At 38.5% G+C, this 26,116-nt stretch overlaps 1 protein-coding gene across 1 annotated transcript in view; it reads right to left on the bottom strand.

Annotated features, from left to right (window-relative positions):
* Window positions 1-26,116, bottom strand: part of SYNE1 (spectrin repeat containing nuclear envelope protein 1) — a 294,515-nt gene that overhangs the window by 39,385 nt on the left and 229,014 nt on the right. The window contains 19 exon segments of the mRNA XM_039568730.1: window positions 322-477; window positions 1,203-1,328; window positions 3,133-3,327; window positions 4,033-4,267; window positions 5,269-5,363; window positions 9,097-9,244; window positions 9,555-9,709; window positions 10,750-10,896; window positions 11,880-12,062; window positions 13,285-13,489; window positions 14,911-15,044; window positions 16,979-17,149; window positions 17,881-18,036; window positions 20,842-20,997; window positions 21,606-21,782; window positions 23,232-23,381; window positions 24,175-24,357; window positions 24,735-24,867; window positions 25,802-25,998. Of these exon segments, the coding sequence (XP_039424664.1) occupies window positions 322-477; window positions 1,203-1,328; window positions 3,133-3,327; window positions 4,033-4,267; window positions 5,269-5,363; window positions 9,097-9,244; window positions 9,555-9,709; window positions 10,750-10,896; window positions 11,880-12,062; window positions 13,285-13,489; window positions 14,911-15,044; window positions 16,979-17,149; window positions 17,881-18,036; window positions 20,842-20,997; window positions 21,606-21,782; window positions 23,232-23,381; window positions 24,175-24,357; window positions 24,735-24,867; window positions 25,802-25,998 (3,102 nt within the window).

The following is a 26,116-nucleotide window of genomic DNA, read 5'->3' as shown; positions in this document are numbered from 1 at the left end:
TAACTGTTATTATTTCCGTGGTTTTTTCCCAGCCAGCCATGCCAAGTCCCACAGCTCACAGTGTGATTTTTTTTTGTTGATTTTTCACGGCTGTTTAAATATGACCTCACAGCCATTATAAAGTTCAAGAGATCTAGAAACACTAGCAGTAACTAAAGGAGTATTTCAGTGAATGTCTCTCCTGACTCAGAAAGAATTCACTTTTGAATTTAGGGATGTCTACATGGATCTTTTATAAAAGCTGCCACTTGGATTCAGTTTTTCTCCCAACACTTTTGTAGCCTGCATACTGCTCCCAACACTGCTCAGTGCTGTACTTGCCTGGTGGCACAGCTCCTCCCACTGCCTGTGCAGGAGTTCTATTCGCTCACTGAGGATTGAGATATCATCTGCACTGATATATACAGACAGGGTCTCCTTCAGCAGGGAGAGGTGTGCAAGGTCATCTGTCCATCCTTCAACAGCATTCTCTAACTCCTTAAAAGAAGAACACAAGGAAAAAGGACCAGTTTGATAACAAATAATAATTTGAGTATGCTGATGAAACAGACAAGCGGTGTTACCCACTGATTTAAGTCATATCTGAGCAGACCCACCATGTCAAGCAGACTGTTTCAGCCCCATTTAAAAGAAAAAGAAAACATCAACTCCAAATGTACCAATATTTTCAGACTTATGATGGTATTATCTCCCCAGTACAGAATGATACATGATAAGAAGTTGCAAACTAAGGTACTACTCAACTCGCCAAAGTTCAAAGGTATCTGGGAAGTTCAAGTACTGGTTTGGACACTCTGTATTGAAAATATTTTCAAGTTGTATTCCACTTCTAAAATGCAAATAATATAGCCTAAAAGTGTTGTTTTAAATCCCCCATGGTCACTTCAGCTCAAATAAAAAAGCACTAAACAGGAAGTTTAGATACCATGAGTTTAAATTTGAGGTTAGAATTTCTATAATAAAAACACACAAATACACAGCCCTTCTACAGTATTTTTCAGACCCTGTTCTGGTATCCTTCCCTCAGATCTGCATTTACTCTGCAGGATTTGCATTATGGTGAGATCACTCTGGTATTATGGTGTCCATGTGTTATATGGATAGTTTCTTGCCTGGTTTGCATAGTCAGTAATATGAAGCCAATTAACAACAGAAGAGGTGGCAAAGAAGAGATGACAATCAACAGAGAAGAAGTGCTTTACCTTGCAACGAATCTGTTCTGCATGCAACTCGTCATGGTGATCCGGCAGTGGCTGAGAAAGCTTTTTTTTGAATGATCGTAGCTTCTCCAGGGAGTCTCCTATGCCCTTTTCACATTTCTCCCAGTCCTGAAAGCAGAATGTTTATTAGACTTCAGTTCTAATCTATGTTATACTTACATCAGTTGATTTGCCTAGAAATAACATGCCCTGAAATCTCCCTCTAAATGGTACTTCAAGTCTCAGATCTTGAGTCCTGTGTAGAACTGTGTTGAATTTTTTGTGTGTAGGTCTCTGTTAGTAGAAATACACAAGGTCTTCTGTTATTAATACGCTGTCTAGATCCAACTCCATCCTTTCAGGAAAGTCTCTCCCTGGCAAAATTAATTTTCCACTTCCTTTATTGAATGTCTGCACTACTATTCTTTGACAAGAGCTTCATTCAGGTGCATTAATCGCTGGGAAAAAAAAAGTGGGTGGGGAAACTGAAAATTTAGGGCAGACTGAAGTTTGTGTAGTATCTTCTTTAAATCAGGATTCTAGCAGCTACACCCTGCTTTAGTGCTTGTATACTTTCCAAAATTTTTTAATGTATCCAATGCAATCAAACCATGTCAAGTGACAGTATGGTTTTACCTGCCTCACCTGCTTGTTAAAGCCTTATAGTAAGATAGAAGGACCATAATAATGATAACCCAAAAAGAATGGCAGTTGTATGATACCAGAAAATACAAAACTTGTACTGAAACTTGCATTGTATTGAAACGAAGTCTTCTGTTTCAAGATATTCTCCTTCTACCACTGCCTTTGTACTTCTCTCCTTCCTTTTCTCCCAATCTATGCCAGTATTTCATGATCATCTTGAGGAAGAACTACCCATATCAAATAATATGGGTGACATATAGCGTGACAATAGTCTGGCATATTCTTAACACTCTTGCCCTGCTCCAGCACGGGGTCCCTCCCATAGGAGAGAATCCTCCATGAACTTCTCCATGAGTACTTTCTACAGGCTGCAGTTCCTCACAAACTGCTCTAGAGAGACTCCCTTCCACAGATTCCTTCCAGACCCCCAGGAACAGACTGCTCCAACAAGGGTCTGGCACGGGGTCAGAGGTTCTGCCAGCAAAACTGTTCTAGTGTGGGCTTTCCATGGGGTCACAGCTTCCTTTGGGTATCCACTTGCTCTGGTCCGCCCATGGGCTGCAGGTGCATCTCTGATTCCCTATGGACCTCCATGGGCTGTGGGTGGATATCTGCTCCATTGTAGAGCTCTGTGTCTCTACCATGAGCTGGATGATAATCTTGCTCTGGCTGCCGGAGCACCTCCTCGCCCTCCTTCACTGACCTTGGTGTCCGCAAAGTTGCTGCTGTCACACTGTCTCACTCCTCTCTCTGGATGCAATTGCTCCTGCACAGTAATTTTTTTTTTTTTAATCTTCTTAATTCTGTTATCTCACCATCACAGTTGGGCTCAGCTGTGGTCAGCAGTGGGTCCAACACAGAGCCTGCTAGCACTGGCTCCATCAAACACAGGAGAAGCTACTGGCAGCTTCTCACAGAAGTCATCCCTGCAGCTTCCCCCTAGAAACAATTTGCCACTCAAACCCAATACAAATATGTATAAAAATTAAACAAAATTGTACAAAATAAAAGAAATTTTTGCTCTATTTTGAAAATAGGAGTGGTATGAATATATTTTATTGGCAGTATTCTGGAAATATCAGTTAAAATATATCAACTGACGGGCAAGCCTGTTGTGAAGTGTTACCACTCCCAGTTTCAGAGGTGGTGAAGGGAAATTGTTAATTCATGTACTGTATGTGCAGTTCCTGTATTTGTGTTTGTCCCTTGAGAATGCTTTCCTTCACCAGGGTTCACAGTAAGAAAGCACAAACTTGCTGAAGAAGTACAGAAGAAATTGCACACTTACTTTTAGCAACAAAGCAAGCTGTTTCTTTTGTTGCTCCAGTTGAGTGCTAACTATCTTCCAGCGCTCCTGGATTTCAGTAAGCTCTGCCTGCAGGACTGCCTCAGCTTCACTGTCAGCAGAGAGCAGCAGTTGTTTCCCAGCTTCCACTGTGAGGATGTAACTCCCTTGCTGCCTTAAGAGAACTTTCTCTTTAAGCTGAAAATATTAATAGTTTTCTGTCAGCTTTGTCTTTTTAATTACAATTAACAATTCAGTAATTCACTCTCAAGGCCATACTTTAACTGGTTGCATACCCTGTCTTACGCACGAACTACGGCCCAAATGCTTTACCTTAACATTTTCACAATCATTTATTGCAGCAGACATTTATAAAATTTCTCAAAGGAGATAAAGACATGAAAGACTTCTTTCTCCCCACTAATGTCAGTGTCTCAATTGCTCTTAAAGAGAAAGAGTTCCTCTCGAGCTGTTATGTTTATAAGGGTTATTATCATTATATCCACCTTCCAGCTAAAAAGCTCGAAGACACCAAGCTGCTCACTAGATACTGTTAACCTCACATGAAGATGGACACTCAAGGAATCCTTGTTATCTAGTATACATTCCTCAAACAGGTCATCACTATCTTTTCAAGACCGTTTCAGTGTGACACTGGCTGAAAGCAAAAACAGAAGCAAACACGGCTTGTGAGGAGGGCCCAGTAAGTTCTCTATTTCGTGTTCTTTATGCACTCCAACTTTGCTTCCATCATGCTACTGCTTCTGATGTTACACCAGTTCCAAACAAGAACTGGCAGAGCAGACAGGCTGAACTTAAGACATTTAAAACAATGTTTTAAATGGTGAAGACTGTAAAAAAGGCAGGGATTTTTTCCTTTTTCTTCAAACACACTGGGCATACCTGCACTTCATCCAGCAGCACTCTTGCTTGCTGCAGTGGGATAGGAACGCTGCCCAGTTCAGTCACTGGCTGACAGGACATCTCCAGCAGCCACTTGCGCAGCTTATCCGCCATCTCCCTGTAGCGCTGCCACTGCTGAATCCGGCTGTCAATGATCCCCCTCATCTGCTGTGCCCGGCGAATTACTCCTTGCCACTGATTACTCAGAAGAGTCAGATTCAGATTAAATTCATCCCTATTACAAATAGATTAATAAAAATACATAGTAACCTTCATACTTCGATATATTTGCTTCATGAAATAATCTGAAGGGAAAAGGCACACAGAAAAGGTGTCTGTCTGTCAGTTAAAAGACATTAAGAGAAAAGCACTGAAGTCTCATGAAGGCTGTCTGAGGCTAAGAACTTCACACTTCAAGTACCGGGAGAATTAAAGGGATCCAATAATTGAGACTGTAAAACCCCAAACCTTTAATGTACAAGACTCTTCTACCATCTTCCCAGAAATACACAAAGAAAACCCACAGGTTTTGCCAGTTTGGATTAGTCAAATTCACAGTAAATCATGGAGATTTCACAATTCACCCCCAGATTTACTACTGAGTACAAAGCAGGAGTAAGATACACATAGCATTAATAAAATTCTCATATTCCAATAAACAGTTCATCTTAGTACCATGATAACCTTAGCAAAGTCAGTGTATATGCACAAGTGTGAAACCATCGGTGTTCCACTGATTCTCATTCATTTGACCACAAGTTTTTAAAATAAAATCCTAGGTAACAATGAATTCCTACTACATCACATTAAGGCTGCAGGTGTTCTTAAATGGCAGTAGGGAATCCTCCTGGTAGAGGCAAATCCCCAGGTGGCATAAATCAAATGAAATCCATTAAATGTGTCAGTGCAGGCTCCTTTGGTGAAAGCGACATTTTGAAAATACATTGAAACAGATATGTATGGAGCATGCTTGATATTCCAAGACAAATCTTTGTCAGAGAAGCAGCCTCAGAAGGTTTTTGTATTCCCAAACGCATTCACATACCCCATAGCATTCTAATGAACACTGTCTTAAGATCTGGCTAATTAACAGCTTAACCACAGCAGTAGTAACTTCCACTTCAGAAGAGCATGATCTGAACACTGCCATCTGCCACCTCCTCTGTTAGGAAGTCTCCCACTAGCCTAAGTATTACTTCACATAACCAGCAGCAGCAACAATACAGCAATGTCTACCTGTCATCCACCTGTCCTTGTTCTAGGAGGTGCTGCCCATCAGAGATAATTGAATGCAAAATCTGCTGGCGGCTGAACATCTCTGCCTGGAATAGCTGTTGTACAGGAGACAAGGATGTTAAAATAAGATCTTACATTTTAATTCTGTCTGTATGCACTGATAAAAATGAATTTTTATATATTTAATCTCATGTCAGATTAATTCAATGGGAGTTTTGTCATGACCTTAGTAGAAACATATTGAAAACTCTCATTTTAGATTTACTTGCTGCTTCTAGTAATTAATATTAGTTCCTCAACACCAATATTATAAAGATAAATTATATCAACAGGATCTAGGTTTTATGTTTCTGAGTACAGTTGTATTATTGACATCATAATTTACAATGTAATTTACAACAAAATCCAGATAAGGTATTTTTCGCTTGTAAAAAGAAAGGGCACTTTTTATTTTCTGACACGTTGAAGAATTTTATAATCTTTTGCCTTGTTACACAGACTGTATGTGAGAGTGTTATATAAACTTTTAATACACTTCTACATTGCCAATAGAACTTTAAAAGAAATAGACTATAAATTTTCTATAAAAGAAATGTATAGGAGCTAGAAATCAATTTTCCATTTTTTCCACATTTTCATATTCATTTTCCTCACAAATAATAATAGCATAATCAACTTCCACAATATTTTTAAAACCCTCTTATTACTTAAATGTAACTTAAGACAAAAAATTACCTAATTACTACCTAAGCAAACATAACTCAAGTGTATATACTAATTAAATTTATTTTTAAAAACATCCTTTCTTTTAGTAATGAACTATGTCTCTACGTAAGGTTCTTCAGGAATATTTTTATGTTCATGAAGGCGCGCTCAGGCACACACTGGACCCACTCTGTGCTCAAAAGGTTTACTGAGAGATTGGAGGAAAAAGTAAACTGGTATGAAGCTTTGGATTTTTCTTCTTTAGTTAGTGATGGTATTTGCAGTTGACAGAAGTTCACCCTTGCCTGAACTAAGAGGCACTATTCTCCAAGTCTAGACCACTCTTGTTATATGGCCTCCTGCCAGCTCAAATCGTGATAGTAACAATCCCTGCATCTGCACCTGCCAGCAAAACACCCACTGGCACCTGCACACTTAAACCTCTCAAGCACATTGCGTGTAGTTTAGGACTTCTAGACGATGCAGTAATTTTTCAAAATGAGATTTGCCTCTCTGAATCACTGAGTTAACTCTGAAAATTCTACTCAGGTCATAAATTTTCCCATAGAAAGAAAGAATGTTGTCTGGTTTCTTCACAGAAATATTTGATACTGTTCTTTGAATACCCTGGCACTTATCATTGACTGAGCCTGAATCAGAAGGAAACTGAACACTATTATTATCACATGAATGAAGCCACAAGTGTGGCACTGAGAATTTCAGAAAGCTGAGCAAAAAGGCAGAAATTTTACATCTATTTTTGTCAAGTTACGGGACATGAGGCACAGAAGGCAACAGCATCTACCAGCACTTTTGAAAGATTGAGACTAAACAACACAACTGGTTGCAACTTGTTAAACAACTCCCCCTGCCCAAAGACCCAACCATCCCCCCTCCCCCAAAAAACCCCCTCAAAAACCTGAAAAAACCCCAAAACTAAAAACCAGCAAAACCAATTCCTCCAAAAGGGAAAATTTTAATACTTTTTTAGGAGGACAGGTGAAATAAAAGCTTATAGAACATGAGGAACTCTGCTTAGAGCAGATGTATTCAAGCCCTACACAAAAGTAGAGATATTTCGGTCACCATCCACTTCCTTTCCATATTTACACTCTGTACATAAGAGGGATACCCCATTACCTGGGACTACTTGTCACCCAAATTTATTCTCATATGTAGATCACCATGAATCACAGAAATAGGTATTCAAAGGAGGAGGAAAGGAGGGCAAGCATTGAAATGGACAACACCAGCACACAGTAAAAAATTCGGTAATTGAGTTGGCAAGGAACTTCCTTCCCCTTCCCCTGCCAGCATTTTTCAAGCACTTGTCTCAGTGAATTCCCACTGCATGGGAGTCTCAAGCACTGTGCCATGTACTGGAGAACCATGCAAGAGTGATTATGAGATTGTCTTGGCAGACTGATGCAGATGTCAGTGTTAGCACATGATGTCTGTAAAAGCTATCACCGCCACCTTGTAAACTTCACCAGGAAGATATTTCTAAATAAGGCCACTGAGGTGGTTGGGGTCTTCTTTGGGTAAAAACCAGCAAAGTTATGAGTCACTGGAAAGGCAATAACAGAGCTGGAAGCATTTCAATATCCATCCTGGGAATTCAGGTGGACAGAACATTTTCTCATTATTTTCAAAAATACAAAGCAAAACAATGTGGAAATGCACCTCAAGAAGTTGAGATTAGACCCTTTCAGCCACAAGAAGTGGAAAGAAAAATTTTTGTGACTATCAGGAAGCACTGAAAAGGACACTTTGTAATGAATACATTTTGATTATAAAAAAAGCCAAAAATAAGACTTAAAAAAAAAAAAAAAAAATCAGGTTTCTTTTTTTAGGATGAACTGCAGTATTTAGAAGACCAGATATTAATTATCTTATTCTGAGATGACTTCACAGTTGCAAAAAAAGGGCTTAAACAGAGTGTCCAAGTAACATTCATCTGCTCAGATCAAGGTTTCAGGAGAGAATTAAGCTGAGATCTCAAGACAAACAAATGCAAGAAGATTGCCCTAACTCCCTTCAAAAAATTACAGCTATGACTAGACACAACAACAATAGGAAATTATCCACTTAGTAAAAATTTCTGGACATTCAAATCTCAAAGACCTGAGATGTTTAAACTTACAAAGAGACTGTCCAGTTAATGCTGGCAGCAACGAAAGGAAATTAAATGGATGACATTTGTGAAAGCAAAGGCAGTTAGATGCTAAAGCAAACGTACGCTAAAAATGGTTGTGAATTACTTTTTGCTATCAGACACTCATTCAAACACTATGCTGTGAGATATAAGGCAAGCGAAGGGGAAGGACATAACTCTTCCTGTAATCTGGCCTGAGTCTAGGGGAAGGTCAGCTGAAAAAGTTGTGGGAACTGAAACTACTGCAGCCACATGGGAGCTCTGGTATGAAAATTGACTTCTTTTACTTGATCTTTACCAGGATTCTTGGCAGTAACAATATGGGTGGAGAAAAAATGTGCACCACTTGACTTCACAGAAGAATCATAAACTCTGAATCTAGTACTAGTAAAAACTCTGAATCAGTTTTTCCCTGCAGCAAAAGCTGTGCTAGTTCTTGATTTGTTACAAACAGACAAACGACTCCAGCATGCAGCAAAGACCAATTCAGTTTGTTCTCCAAGGAAATGTTATCAAATGGAGGCGCCATGGTGAGTCATATAACATGGTAACTGACAAAAAACTCTTAACATGTTCTATGCTATATGCAATGATAATTTAGTAACAAATAAACAAAATCAGAATAGATATTTTCTCCAGTTATGACTGAAGACAAAGAACCAAATGGCATGAGAATTGTTAGGTATTTGCAGGAGCTTTGGTTTCCTTGGTACAAACCAGACTGAAGTAGACTAAATGTAGGGGATGCACTCATAGGCATAGTGACGCATTATGCACAAACACAGACACTCACATCCTCCTCCACACTGGCTATTGTTAACATATTTGCATGCTTCTGTTTTTAACAGAAGGTGCACACCAATACAATTCAAGGCATGCTACTGTATCATTCAAAAAAAGAATGTGCATTCCTTCTATGTATAAATAGTATGTGTTTTAGCTATGTATAAATATACATGATTACTTGCCTCGTGTTCCCTCTGTTGCTCTAAAAGCCTTTGGTAGTTTCCTGAAACCTCTACTGCCAACTTCTGCTCAGTCTGAACTAATAAATCCATCCAAGTTCCACATTTCTCCAAGAAGGTCTGCTGCTGCAGCAAGAAAGACTGCAGCTTACTGAAAGAAAGGAAGAAAGATGGATTCAGGTAACTCCAAATCAGATGGTAACACCTTTCCCACTTAGCTGCCTCATTCAGTTTATTTAGCCAATACTTGGAAAAGAAGCAGTCCTACTCATTTCAAATTACGGTAATTTGTGCCAAAACCTACTTCTCAGCTCAATGGCTTTGCTCTTTACTTTTAAGTACACCAAAAAAAAGGAACTTTGGTTAATAAAATATCTGAAACATTTTCTATATTCTGCAAAAGGTATACTTTCTAACTTGTAACTGAAGAAAACTGTGTAACAATCTTTATTTATCCCCACCTGAATCTCTCTGTAGTCTGAGATGAGATCAGAGACCAATGTCTGTTCAGGTTCTGCATCCTTTTGATTTCTTTGTCATTCAGAGGAAGCCTGTAACCCAGCTCATTAAGACGGTCCAAATCTGGGGCCATGCTGCTGAACTTCAGCATTTGACTCTGCAACAAACAATAAAAGTGATAACTGGGAAGTTCAGGAATTACATTATTATTGACTTCAAAATTATGAACTAACACTCATTTAAATTTAGAACGGCCTTGGTTGCCACCAAGTGGTCAGCAATCTCTATGCCAGGAAAAAACTGCATTTCCAGTTTTCATCTTCTGGTTCCAGACCAGGAGAAGTTCATGTTTAAATGTGTGCAGAGAAGTATACTCAAATTGCACTGAAGTGTTTTGCTGAATGGGGGATTTACAGTTCAGAGCTGCAAAAGTAGGCTGGTGTTCGAAGCCATACATTTTTACTGTCAAAATAAATGAGCTTTATTCCTTGCTCCTTAGCCTGAATTCTAGGCTGGAAAATTCCCACTGAAATTATTCAACTTTTTATTTCTAGGTTTTTGTTTTGCAGTACAGAAATACTCAATTCACTACATAAGGAAAATGCTCTGCTTTTTATCATGTCCAAAGTGGAATTCTGTCTATAGTTAATCTTGATAGAAAAAGAATGGAAGATTAAAATGACAAAAACAGCCTACATGACAAAGTTCAGCAACTTCTTGTCATGGCCACTGAAAGAAGGAGAGGGAAAAAAGAAGCCCCACAAAAAGAAGTGTGCAAGACCTTAAATGGAGATGACAGTACAAAGTATGAATGCTTCTTCAGTATATCAAGATACCCAAAATGTATGAATTACTTCATACCTAAATGAGATACCACTGAGACAGGAATTAATAAATTCAAAAAAGTTGTGAGAAAACAAGATGAAGGAAATCTCCAAAAACTGTTGAAGTTTCCATTCCCATTTTTATCCGTTATTAATTTTACTCTGGAAAAGTTTGACTGTCCTTCTCAACTTTACTCAGGGACAACGTAACAATCATTCCTTGTCTGCCATCAAACTTCCAAGTTCTCAGTCTTACACTTTTCATGAGTGATAGTCCTTTACCACATATAGAATGCATGTGTGGTATCTGTGCATACCCTGTACTACAAATAACAGAGGAAAAACCCCAGCACTTCCTGTGTTTATTAGTCACCTTGAGTTGCTCCATTCTACTCTGTATTGCCAAGACATCAGATGAGTGACTGGGATCCTGTTCTTTCAATGTTTCTTCTGCTTCTGTTATCCAGGTCTCCAGGACTTCCAGGCTCTTGGCAAAGGTTTGATAGTCCAGGGCTCCAGCCTTGAATACAAAAGGATCCACAGTTTTGGTTTTGCAGCCTCCTTACTGACATTACACTCCTGGTTATTCTCATTACAGATTTGCTAACAGTTGAATTGGCTAGTAGCAATTGTAACTGCTGCTTTGCTTGCAGACTGTGGAATAAGTTTGACTTTTTTTTTAGGTTAGAAGAGGATTTTTGATCATAGGAAAGGTAACATTTCAGCAAAGTGCTTATCTCCTTATAACCTTTTCTAACTTTCTTTTATGAAAGTAACTCCCCTGTTTAATTTACTGCCAGCAGAGATGACTAGTCACTCTATTGCAATTTTAAATTAAGAACTTTTCCTGTGTTTTGTCTTCTCACAGCACAGTGATACTATAAGCACATCTCAGACACTTCTGGATTTCTTGGGTAAATCCTCTTTTCTCTCAAACAGAAGCTGCTACCTTTGTGGCTTTTTCAACCTAATAGTTTCCTATGGAATACATTCTTCCACTCCTTTTTTGCTCTTCAGTCCCTGGTGACACAAGCAATTTGGCAACCTCTATTAAATAGGCTTTGACACAAATGGTAGGCATCAGTTTGATCACTGACACTAATAGGAACCACAAAAATCAATTCCACACAATATTCCGAATCTCTCGTTTCTTTTACTGTTAAAGAAACAGGTGGGAAAAGTGGTTGTCTTCAGGGGAGCAGTAGCTGTGGATACAGTTGTTAGCACTACTGTTGCGTGCAGAAAGCCTGGCCACCCTGGCATTCCAGACATTTTCCTGCATGAGATTTGGTATCCTCTTCCCAGAATTTGGACCTTCTTCCAAAGTCTCTTTCCTGGACTTCAGCATATTTTCTACTCTCAGCTTTGGCTTCCAGGGAAGTCTAGGAAAGGCTGATGAACAGGTAACACTACCCTCTTTTCCCAGGCAGATTTAGCTAATTTATATCTTTTCAGGTACCACAGGACGATCACATTTGAGGACTGTTAACACTGTCTGCATACCTGAAGTGCAGCCTGTTGCTTGCGGAGCGCCTGCTCTAGGCTTGACAGATTCTGGTTCAGAGAGAGATGATCAGACTGTATGGCTGCTGCTGCTGAAGCCTCCACCTGGCGTTTTAGCTCCTCCCCCAGTTCTTGAAGAATAACCAGTGACTCCTGGGCTGTTTTCAAATCTGTGAGTACATCCTGTGGCATCACATTGAATAAGGACATGAATAGTTAACATGACACTCTGATTTAATCCCCTGATTTAAAGGAAGAATGAAATGACTGAACTCAAGCACTGTAAGGAAAACTTCTATTTACTACTGCATTTCAATATTAAAGTTTCCAGTTACATTCTGTATGAGTCAAAAAATAAAAAGATACGTCAAAGAACCTGTACAGAAAGGAACAGAAAAAAGACACTGCTCAGCTACCTTTGAGCAAGCCTGAGTTGTTGATGAGACAGTAACTGCTGAAAGAAATCCTTTGAATTTACTGACATGATGGTCCTAAGCAGTGGCAGCCCTCACTGTGAATTGATTCAAGAGTAGATCCCCCTTTTCTTCCTGCTATGATTTACCAGGAGGGCTGAAAAAATAACTTTGTTAAATAGCCTAACACAATGGTTAAAGAATGGGACATCAGGAAATAAATTATTTGAACCGAACAATTTGAATTGCCAGTCCATGGTGCCTGACCATGGCAGCAAATGCTCTGAAAAATCATGAACATGTTTATTTTTTAACACTAACATGTTTATTTTTCTCACTGTAATTATTTTGCTTGCATTGAGATAATTAATATTTTATTTTTTTGGTCAAATGACACTTAACATTAACTTAAGCTCAAAAGAACCAAAATGTAAGCACAGAGAGAAGACAAACTACTCTGCTTGTATCTTGAGATAAAATCTTGAAAAAGGAAGAATATCAAGGTTTCAGAGTGAATGGTGTCCTTCCATAATGAAGTATAAAGACATCTCCATCATTCTGAAAATGTGAATGGTCTTGATTGGTGGGAATACAGTCAATGGATTTTGTGTTTCTTTCTATTATAAGGAACTCAGAAGACTTGGTAGAGATACTTTCCCAAGCAAGAATACCTTCATTAAGCAGGGACTTAAGGCTGAATCAAATGATATAATTTATGCACCTTCTCCAGAGAGAAGACTTTAGATACCAGCTTCTGAAACAACACCACAGCAACTAATGGAGGGATCAAAATTTAGAGACACTCATGAGATTTGGGTAGCAGATGTAAAGCTGTCTCTCCCGTGCCTAAGCTGCATCAGTAAAATGAAAGATGTTAATATACAAGATTCTATTCTAAAATACCAACTATAGAGTTTAGTAATGGAGAGCCTCTTGAGATGTTTTTTTAGCCCCCAGAGCTGAGAAAAGCTGCAAAGCTTAACTGAACATACATTACAGTCCCGAATCCAAGTAGTAACTTCATCATCAGCAATGTCTTTGCTGGTTGCAGTCTTCAGGAGTTCATTGGTCTGGTCTTCTCGCTGATGGACTGTGGAAGAGCACTGCTGGTAGCAGTCCTTGTACCTCTGCCACAGCTGGAGCAGGGCCCTGCTGGCACGCAGCCGCTCCGCAATCTCCTGCAGGAGGTTGTTCCACCTGGTGAAGAGACTGCATGAGTGATCGAAGCCTGGGAGTCCACAACAACTATATGTGTCCCTCTTCCTCTCTGCTGTTTCCCATGGCCTCTTGACTTTTAAAAAATTTGGTAATAATCAAGATCCAGACATTTGATAACAAAAATACCAAACCAACAAATATGCTGGCAGGCTGTTCTGACCTGTCACAATGTGTCTGATCTGTGCTACATCTTGGATGCTGTTTATTAATGATTGTGATCAGAGCTGCAGCACCCTTTTTGAAGTGAATCTCCTGCTATTTCCACTTAGTACCCTCAGCCTCACAGAGCATCCGTGACCAACCATGCACTGCCAATAGCAGATTCCTGTGAGGACCTAAGAGGCCCAGAACATATGTAAACAAGACACCATTTTTTCTCCTGCAATTTCCTCCCAAACTCTGACACAGAGGGTTTAAGTCATAAAGCTCTTTGTAACTCACTTGTAAAATACTCCCAGACATATTAAAAATCTTTATATTTATATTATCCAATTAAATAAGCAATTTCCCTTTGAATTATTTCTTATAATAATCCCCCATTGAATTTTTTGCTCTAATAGCAGCCAAGAACACATACATTCTCAAATGTGCTGGCAGTTATCAAACTGCCTAATTGTTTCCTTACCAAAGAAAACCACAATATTTCTCAATTATTACTGTATGATGAAAAAGCAAAGGTTCTGAAGCAAAAAATTCTGTCAGCCATCACTGAAATGGTTAAATTCTACAGTATCTTTTTTGAAATGGGGCTAAATAATCCCTCCCCCCACTTCCAGTTTCTAGGACAGGACTGAACAGAGACTAAAATAAATTTGGCATGACTGTTTTCAAAAAAATTTCCAGCTTTCCACAAAACTATCTTTTTCCTTTTGGATCCTCTCTTCCTGGATCTGCTCTGAGTAAACCCTTTTACTGGTTCTTTCCTGAATTTAAAGCTCAGGAATCTGTTTGCCAAGGTACTGGTGAGGAGCTCAGATCTTCCCGCCTATCATGCTCTTCCTACAACTAGAAATAATAACCTAAAATTTGGGGAACCTGATGCAAACCACTGAACCACTGCAAACAAAATTTTCAGACACAATTCTCAAATTTCAAGTGCAGTATTATTTTCCAGCATGGTATTTATGAATCTTGGTTGGCAGTCAAGCATAGAGCAAAACTACTGACGGTAATGTCCAAATGCTCATTGGAGAAGGTATTTCTTTTATGGTTAACAGTAAATGAGAGTTTTACTCCAGTCCTTGGCAAAAGGAATAATAGTGCCCTGTTCCAACAAACCCCTCATGACCTCAGGAACTTAAAATAATAAAATATAAGAAAAATAGAGATAATGGAAAACTGGGTAGTGGATAAATACAGATTTGCTACTGAAATGAAAGTTTAACACAGACATTTTCTACCTCATATTCACTTCTTTCAAAGTGTTGGTAAGTGTTTCAGTCACAGGTGGGTGACATTCTTTCAACAATTCATTTGTCACAGAACCAAATTTCTGTAAGCTGCTCTCTTGTTTTTCCAATTGATCTTGTAGGCTCTAAAGTAGAATAATAACAAAACAAAACCATGAGTTATTAAAGTTCCATGATGTAGAAACATTTCAAAATAGTATGTATCAATTGCATTAGATTATGAATGAAAACTTGATTTCATGTGTTTCATATAAATAGAAGGTTGTTTAATATAAATATTGTTCTTGGATAATTTGATTTTATATAAAATTTAGCAAAAAGTAAATTCTAATCTTGTATTTTTGCAAAATGTAAAAATACTGTAAAAGAAATTATTCTAAACAAGTACTTTTGTACAGAATGAGTAAGCACATGGACTGATTCAGACTTAAAAAATTAACAGATGGAAGAAAACTAACTATATAACATTTTCCTGTTTAGAACAAGATGAAAAAGTAATAACATAAAGCAAGCCATATTCTGAAAATAAGGTTCTTGCTCTTCCAGTTACCATCCTGATGTACGTCTGTCAGTCTAGTGGTTTGTGTCAGTGTAGTTTGGTTTGGCTTGCTAACCTATGACATTCTGGGAAGTGTGCTTTGTCCAGCGGAGGGGAGTGAGGCTGATGACCTCTCTTATGAGGAAAGGCTGAGGGAGCTGGGCCTGATCAGCTTCAAGAACAGATAACTGAGAGGAGACCTCACTATTGAACAGAAATATCTAAAGGCAGGAGGGAGTGCCAAGAAAATGGAGCCAGGCTCTTCTGGTGGTGCCCAGCAATGGGACAAGAGGCAATGGGCAGAAACTGATGCATAGGAAATTCCACCAGGACACAAGGAAGAATTTCCTTACTGTGCACGTGACCGTACACTGGAACAGGTTGCCCAGAGAGGCTGTGGAGTCTCCCTCACTGGAGACATTCAAGAACCCTCTGGACACAATCCTGCGCCATGTGCTCCTGACAACCCTGCCTGAGCAGGGAGGTTGGGCCAGATGATCCACTGTGGCCCCTCCAACCTTACCCACTCTGTGGCTCAGTGAAAATGCTCTTTTGTCCTTTAATTTAAACTTAAATATTTTTAATGCATGTTATTGCAGTTTGAACAGCCCAGTAAATCTCAGGCTGAGTTTATATTCACAATCAGCAAAAAAGCAATTTTCTGCACCTATTGTTTTACTGACTCCTTCTCTTTAATGTGCAAAAAAATTAAAACTTAGAAGAATAGCTGTAAGGTCCATGATTAGAGTGTCTTTAAATCTTGGTTATAGAAGTGCTGTCTATGCTTAGATAATTTGGCTTTATATATTTCTGGACTTCAAATCACAAAACTATTTAAATTATAATGTAAATCTAAATTTTCTGGTAAATACTAACAGAAGAACAGAGTAAGAACAACAGAAGTTCTTTTACTTTGGGCGTCTGGAAATGTCTGTATAATTATTTTTGATTTCAAAGATTAAAATTTTGGTTGAAATAAAAGGTCTTTCTATGTAATAGAACAATAATTGGAATATTTTTATTTAATTAATGTATTTCCGTTAATATTAATTTATAATTTTATAAAAGGAATCACTTTGTATTTCATGCTTTTTTTACAGAGGTAAATTACTTGAACATGTGAGTATCTCAGCTACTGGAACATTATTTTTTTGATCATCAATCTACTGCAAGGTTGGAGGGGGCTAAAAATGTGATCTCAACATGTGCCTGTAACTCCGAAGCCTGATGAAGTAGCATCAGAAACTTTAGTTTTAATGGCCATTAGCATGACTTAAAAACTTGTAAAAATTTGATAGTATGGCTCAAAATTATAAAGAACAGCATCAAAAACCTAAAAGGAAACAACTATCCCAAATTTATTTTTCTGCAAAATGAAAAATGCAATGGCTCATTTATAATGTGCTCTCTTAATGTCATGTGATTTTAATGTGCCAGTATGTCTGTACTTCCACTTCTTATGAACCAAAATGTACAGCCATCTGCATCCGTGCAGTTTCAGACAAAATCAACTCTTTTCACCTGAAGTTTATCAACTTGGACTTTCACAGCTTCCAAAGAACCAGTGAGAAGATAAAAACGGGACAAAGAATATCTGGCTTCTGTCAGGTAACTGTTCAGTTCTTCATAAGCCACTTTGTAAATGCTCCACTGATCAAGAACCGATTGCAACAATATCTTCAGTTGGCTAACCTGGGAGGAGGGAGGAATAAACACAAAAGTAAATTAAAAGCATTCAAGCTATTTGGGATTTGTTTAAATTATTTTCTTCCTTGGGATCTCATATGCTTCTTGTCCTACATGCCTAATCTTAAACCTATTGAAGAATGAAGATTTTGTACAACCATCAACTATGCTTACACTGGGAACAGCATAAAGTTCTGCTTGATTTTATAAAGGTTGGATGGAAGGGACTGTAAAGATGTCAAGATTCATTTTACTTTGGTCCAAAGCAGGATCAAGAGAAATTCCTTGAGACTACACATATCCCTAAGACAGGGAAATCAGCTTATGGAAGTCAGCAGAGAGGCTAACACTAACATACTGCATTTCTCCTGAGAAGGCAGACTGATGTTGACCAAACTTTGAATGCTGAAAATGAATGCTGATCTCTTCCTTGTTCTGTGAGACCTGTGGGCTTGAGAAGTTAATTTGGCACCTTTACACTAAATATCAGAAAGCATCTAAACAGTTTCAATTACAATGACTAAAAGCATCCTTGAAACAAGAAATATTATACCCATTTTATGTGGAATGAACACACAAACTTGGGAATTGATGGCTAGAGAGACTGAAAGAGGGACATGATTTAGAATCTCTTCCCCAACAACACAGAAGAAATCCACTAGCTGCAACTGCTAATTCTCCCTCTCCTCCATGCCTTGTTCCTGGAGCTGAAATTTTCTGCTTAATGATTCTTTTACCATGTGATCCAAATTGGCCCAGGAATGGTTAATTTCTTGCAGTGTTTTCATAACAGCAGAAGAGACTTCTTCATTCTTGTTCTGTACCAAAGAAAGACCACTCTGTTCTACATTTTCGACTTCTTTTTCCTTTGTTCTTATTGATTCCTCTAATTCCTGGAGAAAAAAAAAAAAAAAAAAAAAAAAAAGAAAAAAAAAAAAGAAGATGCCTGAGTATTTTTGCTTGTTTAATTGGCTAAATAATACCTTGATATATAAAAGATGCCCATAAGCTCCTTAGTTTAAAAAACAGGAGAGGTGCTGGCATGCTTTGACTTTTTATTCCCAAGGGATTCACAACTCATCAGCAATTTCACTGAATATTTTATGTTCCCTTTAAAGTCTAGTAGTTTGTTGTTGATTTAAATAGAAGCACGTCCTCTACATAAAACTTCTGTATAATATTTTGCTCTCTTGTAAGAGTAAAAAAATTCCATTAAAAATAGCCATTCCTAGCCAGGAAACTACCTATATAATTTCATAGCATGGTGCAGGGAGAGCCAAGAAAGTCCTGCAGTGCTCTGACTCATATGGAAGCTCTGGGGCTTCACGCAGCACAAACACTGAGTTTGAGCAGAGTGGGAAAGTGGCTTGTAGGCTTCAGGCCAGCACAGCTTTGTGTTTACTTGCCAGTACCATACAGAAAGCAGACTGTGAGGTGAGAGCAACCTTGTGTTACCCCTACACTAACTAGTACTCCATGTGATCTCAGGTTATTTTGTAATTTTCTGCAAGCCTCTTCTTACTGAGAGAAACAGATCAACAGAGAAAGAAAAGAATACAACAGAACTCTGGTCAACTTGAAACCCCATATCTTCCAGCAAAATTTCACTCCCTGTGAATCCCAAAACACAACAAGTGAACCATTGCCATAAGAGACTTTACATTTTAGGTCGCTGGGAAAGTATTTGGAGCAAAATTCTGCGGTCCTGCAAACACTTCTTATTAACAGAATTTAACCCTGCACAAATACAACACACTTTTGTCTACATACATATTTGTGAGAGCATTTTTGCTGCACTATGTATTCTCAGTCTTTTTTTCTGTTTTATTTCACTTTTCTTCAAACATCTAGCCATGACCTTGTTCCAAGACACAGCCAGAGCAATAGGTCATTTTTTAAACAGCTGACAACACCACAAACACTCCTAAGTTGAATGTAATAAATCTGACTTTCCAAAAAGTGGATTTTTGCACTAAAAAAAGTCATTTAACTTTACACAAGGTTGCTCCAAAATTCAGAACGTAAGACAGGCAAAAGTTTGAAACACCAAGAACAGCAAGTATTTCTAGCTCTCTTTGAAAAGGGCTTTTTTATTTATAATTTAAAACTCATAACTGAATTAAAGATGCATTATTATTTCTAACCTATGACAGGAAAAAATGGTTGACTTCACTTATTAATATGACACTAAGCAGCAACTAACATTGGTTAATAAGTAAACTCCAGCTTTTGTACTAGTTGAACCAGATATCTGGGAGTGTCTGACACAGCTATTTCTTAAACAATTTGTTTCTCTGCTGATCAAAGTCTTGCCATTCATAACTAACTCCTCAAGTGTATTTGCTAACTTCCCTGACCAAAAGGAACCAAAAAAGTGATAAATCAGATTCAGCTTTGTACTCCAGCCAAGCACAGACTGCTGATTATGTCAGGCTATGTTAAATTACCCTTGCTTCAGTTGTATGGGTTTATTGTGCTGAAACCATAAAGATACCTGAATTAAAACTAAACACTCCAGACAGTTTGAAAACTTAGGTCAACAATTTCAGAAAAAAATTTGACCTCTAACATATCTCTCCTAACCACCTTATTTGCCTTTACAGAAACAAAGATGGGTTTAATACACTGGTGAATAAAGAGCAAATTCTTTTATACATTTCATTTAAATAAATTTCCAGTTGTTCTCTTTGTGAAGAGATGAATGCTAGACTATATTTGTCCCATTAATTAAGTTCATGCAGGAAGGACAGCCACATAAATATAAATACACTTTCTCATTCCCTTTTATGGGGATGAGAACACCAAGATTTTATGCATTCAGTTGGCCTGAAAGAGTTTTAATTTGATCTGGTGTGAAATTTATTATACGGTATCTAGTAGGACAAAATACTTTTGAACAAAAATTATGTGATGCCTGATACTGTGTAGAGGCCTTGTCTATAAATTCAAAAGTATCTGTTCTGCCTATACAGCTGTAAGCTTTAACTCTGGCCTGACAGCTCCAGAAGTCAGCTTCTTACTATTTAAATATATGCTACTCTGAGTAAGACATTCAGAGACAACTGTGATACCCTGTTCACTGCTGTGCAGTCCTTACATGAATTTCATGTGAAAAACTGTGGTGGTTTTGAACTTACATGCATTACGTATAGCTGCACTTCGCCTCATCTCATCTCTGCCCATCATAATCATAATTGTCTTTCCTTTTCTGGATAATTAAATATTTGAAAAAAACTCCAACAAAAAAACGATTCCCAACTTTCTGAATGAAAGCATGAAACCTCTTTGGATTCCAGCATTTTTCTCTGAATAGTCAGGGGGAACATATTAGGTGGAAAAAGAATGGAAAAAAGTGGGGGATGGAGGAAAGATAGTGAAAAGGCAGAAAAACCCCGTAAGACTGGCTTAACAGATATGACAACATATTCTTTTGATGGTCTTCTAGTTCAGTATGCCTGGCATGCTTTGAAATGTCCAGTGTAAAAATAATGATTACTTTGGTTGGTTTTAAGCAACTTTGAGACATTATTGCTCCTTCTTATTTTATTGCTTGCATCTTAGGAATGAAATCTCTCTCTTTCTGAAGTCAAGAGGAGTTCAGTCACTGAACTCACCAATATGAAGATTTCACATGGATTTATCAAGTTTTGTTTCTAACTCTTGGAAAGAGTGCACTGTTATTTATAAACAGACATTACCTGACAGTCTTTCAAAGCATTCTGCACTGAAGCCTGGTCTCCAATCTTTTGTTGCTGTTTCAGCTTCCTCTCTTGGGTTTCAAACCAACTTTTTAGGCACTGCACATTATTTTCATATTCTGTCCAGGATTCTTGCAGACTTTCCAAGAGCTGGATCTGCAAAGACAAATGAGTATATACTTTCTCATACAATTAGATTTATTGTTGGGTCAATAAATCAGTGAAGACCAATGCAAAGTAGTGCCTTCTTGGAATTCAGCGCTTTCAGAATTTAAAAACAGTATAGACATTCAAATTTAAATATATCTACTATTTTTAATAGAATTAATAATAAGAACTCTGGCTTCATTCAGCTTGGGAAGAAGAGGGCAAAGGAATCATCTCACTGTGCTGTCTGCTCCTTATAGGGAGGCATGGGGAAGATGAAGGTGGACTATTCTGGAAGATACACAGTAAAAGGAGAAGATAATAACAGTCACAAGTTGCAACATGGGAAATTCTGATTGGGAACAAGACAAAAACCTGTCCCCCACCAGAGTGGTTAAGCATGAATGAGCTGTCCAGAAGAGGTTGTGGGATCTCTCCTTGGAGATTTTCAAAACTCAGACAACCAAGTCCCTGTGCAATCTGATCTAACTGTAAAGCCAGCTCTGTTTGAGTAGGAGATTGACCTAGATGACCTGCAGAGGCTTCCAACCATTATAATCTTATTGTTCTATGCATTTTGAAAGTTCACCCCAGAGCAGTTAGGTTTTTTCCTTTACCTTTTCTGTTATCAGGCCTTGCAGGATCTGCCAACGTCTGTTCATTGCTCCGAGCTGTTCTGCAAAATCAGTTTTGTCACTGCGTTTACTTTCAACATCCTGGCTGCTGATTTGTAGCACTGATTGGTTCACAAAGTCGACAGTCAACTGTTTGCAGTTTAAATCTATCTTGAAACCCTAGGAAAAAAAACAACGGAATAAACAAAGCAGCACATAAATACCATAATTTCTCACCTTCCTGCAAAACAGAGGAAGAATGTTCACCAGCTACACCTTTATCACAATGCAACTAAAAGGGCTTTTTCACAATTGACCAGGAACTAGAAAACAAGTCCCCCCCCACTGTAAGCAAAGAGCAGGTTCAGCACCACTTGATGAAGCTGAATAGGCACAAGTCTATGGGACCTGATGAGATGCATTCCAGGGTCCTGAGGGAGCTGACTAATTTTGTTGTCAAACCGCTTTCCATCATATTTCAAAAGTCATGAAGGTCAGGCAAATTACCCAATGACTGGAAAAGTGGAAACATTGTTCCTATCTTTACAAAGGGAAGAGAGGAAGATCTGGGGAACTACAGACTAGTTAGGCTCACTTCTGTGTCTGGGAAGATCATGGAACAGATCCTCATGAAAGCAATTTTAAGGCACATACAAGCCAAGGAGGTGGTCCAAGATGGCCAGAACAGCTTTACTAAGGGCAGATTGTGCCTGACCAGTCTGGTGGCCTTCTATGGAATGACTGCACCAGTCAGCAAGAGAAGACTGACTGATGCCATCTACCTAGAGTTCTGTAAGGCTTTTTACACAGTCCCAAACAACATCCTTATCTCCAAATTAGAGAGACATGGGTTTGAAGGGTGGACTATTCTCTGGAAAAGGGTTTGGCTGGATAGATGCAGCCAGAGGGCTGTAGTCAATGGCTCTGTGTCCGGGGGAGGCTGGTGATGAGTGGTGTCCCTCAGGGCTCTATTTTGGGACCAGTGCTCTTTAATATCTTTATCAGTAACACAGTGACATCAAGAGTATCCTCACGTGATATCCTCAAGAGACCCACGAGAACCTCATGAAGTTCAGCAAGTCCAAGTGCAAGGTGCTGCACCTGGGTTGGGGAGATGAACTCATTGAAAGCAGCCCTGCAGAGAAGGATTTGGGGGTTGTCATGGATGAAAAAAGCTGGACATAAGCCAACAATGTAAGCTCGCAGCCCAGAAGGCCAATTGCATCATGGGCTGCATCAAAAGAGGAGTGACCAGCAGTTAAAGGGAGGTGAATCTGCCCCTTTGCTCTGCTCTTGCAAGACCTTACCTGGAGTGCTGCCCCCACTCTGGCAAATCTAAAAAGGTTTAATAATGTGCATATTGCTTTGGATTTTCCTGGAAATTAAGGTGAGCATATTAAAAATTATATTCCTGCCATAAGTAAACAGCAGAGTAAAAGCAGTTTTGGCTTCTTTTCCATAGTATCAAAGACTGCCCAGTTCTAACTTGTGTACAATTCCAACCACTCCACAAAGTTGGTGGGTTTTTTTTTCCCTAGATCACTTATATCTTACAAATGTATAGATATTTAACTGTAGTAATAAAGGGGATAATTCAAATGGAAAACTAATAATATTGCCACTTAGTACCTTGTACTTCTGGACGTAATCCTGAATTGCTTTCTGTCCTACTACATTTTTTATATTTTCTTCATCCTGCTGAATTACATTTTCCATCAGTGAAATCCAGCTCATAACTTCAGTGATGGCATGGCGAGAAGGAATTTTGTCCATCTGGAGCTGTTGAGATAAGAGAATCATGTTGTGAAGAAAATGGATAAGAATTCCTTGCTTTGCATTAACACAGTTTCATATTTGATACAGTACTGCTTGCCTGCATTTAGTTACTCAGGAATGTGTTCTATGACATTTTTAGGTAGACATAATATATTTTGTATTACAAGACAATTCCAAGAACTACTGAATGACATTGCTTTGTTTAGTATCACAGACTCAGTTAACATTTGTTACTCTTCCTCTCTCCCCCTAAATCACGTTGTTACTAACTCCGAGAGCATTCTAAGATATAAACTGAAGCAATACACTGATAACCTCCTAGTAAGCGAAAACTAAGTCAACTTTTCAACCAGCGTAATTCTAACTTCAGTATTATAGCACTAAAACCCCAAAACTGCACAACCAAAAGCCTCCTGCTCCTCCACATACTAACAGAAATCATGAACAATGGTTTTACATCTATTTTGTCTTTCACAGACTTGAACCTAACCTATTCAATTTGAACAAAACCACTATCCAAACCTGAGAAGGCACAAGGATGTGAATTCCCTTTTTCCAGAAAGCATACCAACATGTTGAAAAAACCCTCATGTGTACATGTTCTTTGGTTAAAATTTAACCAATATAACTATGAAAGTCTGAAATTAACAGTGATAGGTATTCCCACAATAAAACAGGAATGACTTTTTTCCTATCTTTCCTCACATGGACAAACTGAGAAAGGAAGCAACTAGGCAGTGCCAACTGTACAGTCTGAGTTTTCTGGAATATCAAAGGCCATCCCTGGCTTTCTTACCTGGTGCAACTTCTCCTGTACTGATGGGATTTGTGTGAGCAGCTCTGTCCACTGGGTTTCAATGTGGGATAATCCTGCACGCAATGCAGCTGTATCTACTTTCTTAAGCCTGAGGAGCTGGTTCCCAGTACTCAGGACAGAAGACTTCTGTGATGATTTAGCATCCACTTCTTTTGAAAAATCCTGTAAGCAGAACCATTTTTTGTGGAAATAATGAAGTACTTTTTTATTTTACTTAGAGTTTTGCCTCAGAACGCTAAGAATATCCTCCTTTCCCTCTAAAGTATGTACTTTCTATTAGTATTCATCATCTATACTTCAGGCTAAGCAAGGATAAAAATGTTGTTCAGTCATAAAACTATTTTCTGTTTTCAGAATCGTCAAGATTTACAAACCTTGCATATAGCAAAGAAGTGCTTAATGTCCATACACACCACCATTTTGAGGAACAGCTTACCTACATACTCATCAATGATGAGAAAAAGTATAACCATCTGATTAAACAACTGTTTATTTGTAATTAGAGAGAAATAAGTGTCCCAGGTCCGTGAACAACTTACCAGAAAGGAGTTCAAGTGGTCTCGAACTGTTTCTAGTTCCTGAGGAACTGTCAAAGACTGCTGGCTCCAAAACTCAAGTCGCTCCTTTGCAGACTGTAACCACTGTGTCAATTCATTTGATTCACTCTGATACCTGGGAAGATGTTTGAACAAGACTAAAACAGTCATTGCCACTTCTTGCTTCCAACTGAGCGGTCTTTCCTCCATATGTTAGAGGAAGATACTGAATGCCAGATTTGAAATAAAAACTTTTTCTTTACCAAATTTCAGAAAAATGTAATTTAATTTTACGGGCAGGCACAGTATCAGGAAGCTCGTGTTTTAGCCACTATGCTCACAATTTCTAACAGAGCCTTCATTTTGCCTTTATAAAAAAGGTTTAATGAAGGACAGTAAATACGTCACAAACCTCTTTGGACAAGCTGTAACCCCACCCAAGGCACATAAACAGACTTAATTTCCATTAGAAGGCTCAGTCTTCCTAAATCTTTACCAAAAATTATCTCAGACCAGAAACTTAACTTTTTTTTTCATAAACCATCTCCATATAATTTCACATGCCAAGTGACTAATGAGGTAACAGAATTAGAGTGTCCACACATAAGCCAGGGATTCACAAAGCTTTTACACCAATTAGATAATTTCAAAAGTAGCATATGAACATTAGTAAAGGTAGCAAAAGCTCCCTTCCATATATGCAATGACACACAGAGACCCACAAGAACCCAGAAGCTGCAATGCGTCCACTAGAACATGCTGAGTCTACTTATGTTACCCAGCAAGCATACAACTTTTCTTATCAACTTGTATGCACACAGGGCTTCTGAATTAATAATCTAAAAAAAGTATTTTCTAATTTCCTCACACCAACTCCTATCTGCTACATTTTTTATTACAAATGAGAGAGTACAACAGCACTTCTACAGAGCAGAAGAGCAGTCAAACTATGACATACCTCTCGAAGTACTTTCTTTTAAATGTTGTATCTAATAGTTCTGGGTCCAGAATGGCTTCAACCTGAACAGCACAGGTGAAGAACTTTATATTGCCCATTACATCAGCATTACCTTGTCCAGTGCTTCAGTATTGTCTCCAGCCTGTGAAGTTCCTTGGTGACTTTGCTGGTGTTACTTAACCAGCGTTCTCCCAGTTGGTTCAGTAGACCTTCGAGTTCTGAGCAGCTGACAGAAAAAAGAAGCCTCTTCCCATCATCTAGCACTTGGTATAATTTAGGTTGGTATTCAGTCAGGTTAGATCTCAGATGCTGTAATGACAGAGGAGATGGTTAGACAACTGCAGGTCTCTGCTACCACACTTCTTCAACATTTAGTTTCCTTTTGCTGAATTTTGTAGCATATCCAATGTCAACACAGCACATGTCA

The sequence above is a fragment of the Corvus cornix genome, chromosome 3 (genome assembly GCF_000738735.6).
Source record: "Corvus cornix cornix isolate S_Up_H32 chromosome 3, ASM73873v5, whole genome shotgun sequence".
Taxonomy (NCBI): domain Eukaryota; kingdom Metazoa; phylum Chordata; class Aves; order Passeriformes; family Corvidae; genus Corvus; species Corvus cornix.
Note: the sequence above shows the minus strand (reverse complement) of the source record. Positions and strands in the feature narration are given on the sequence as shown.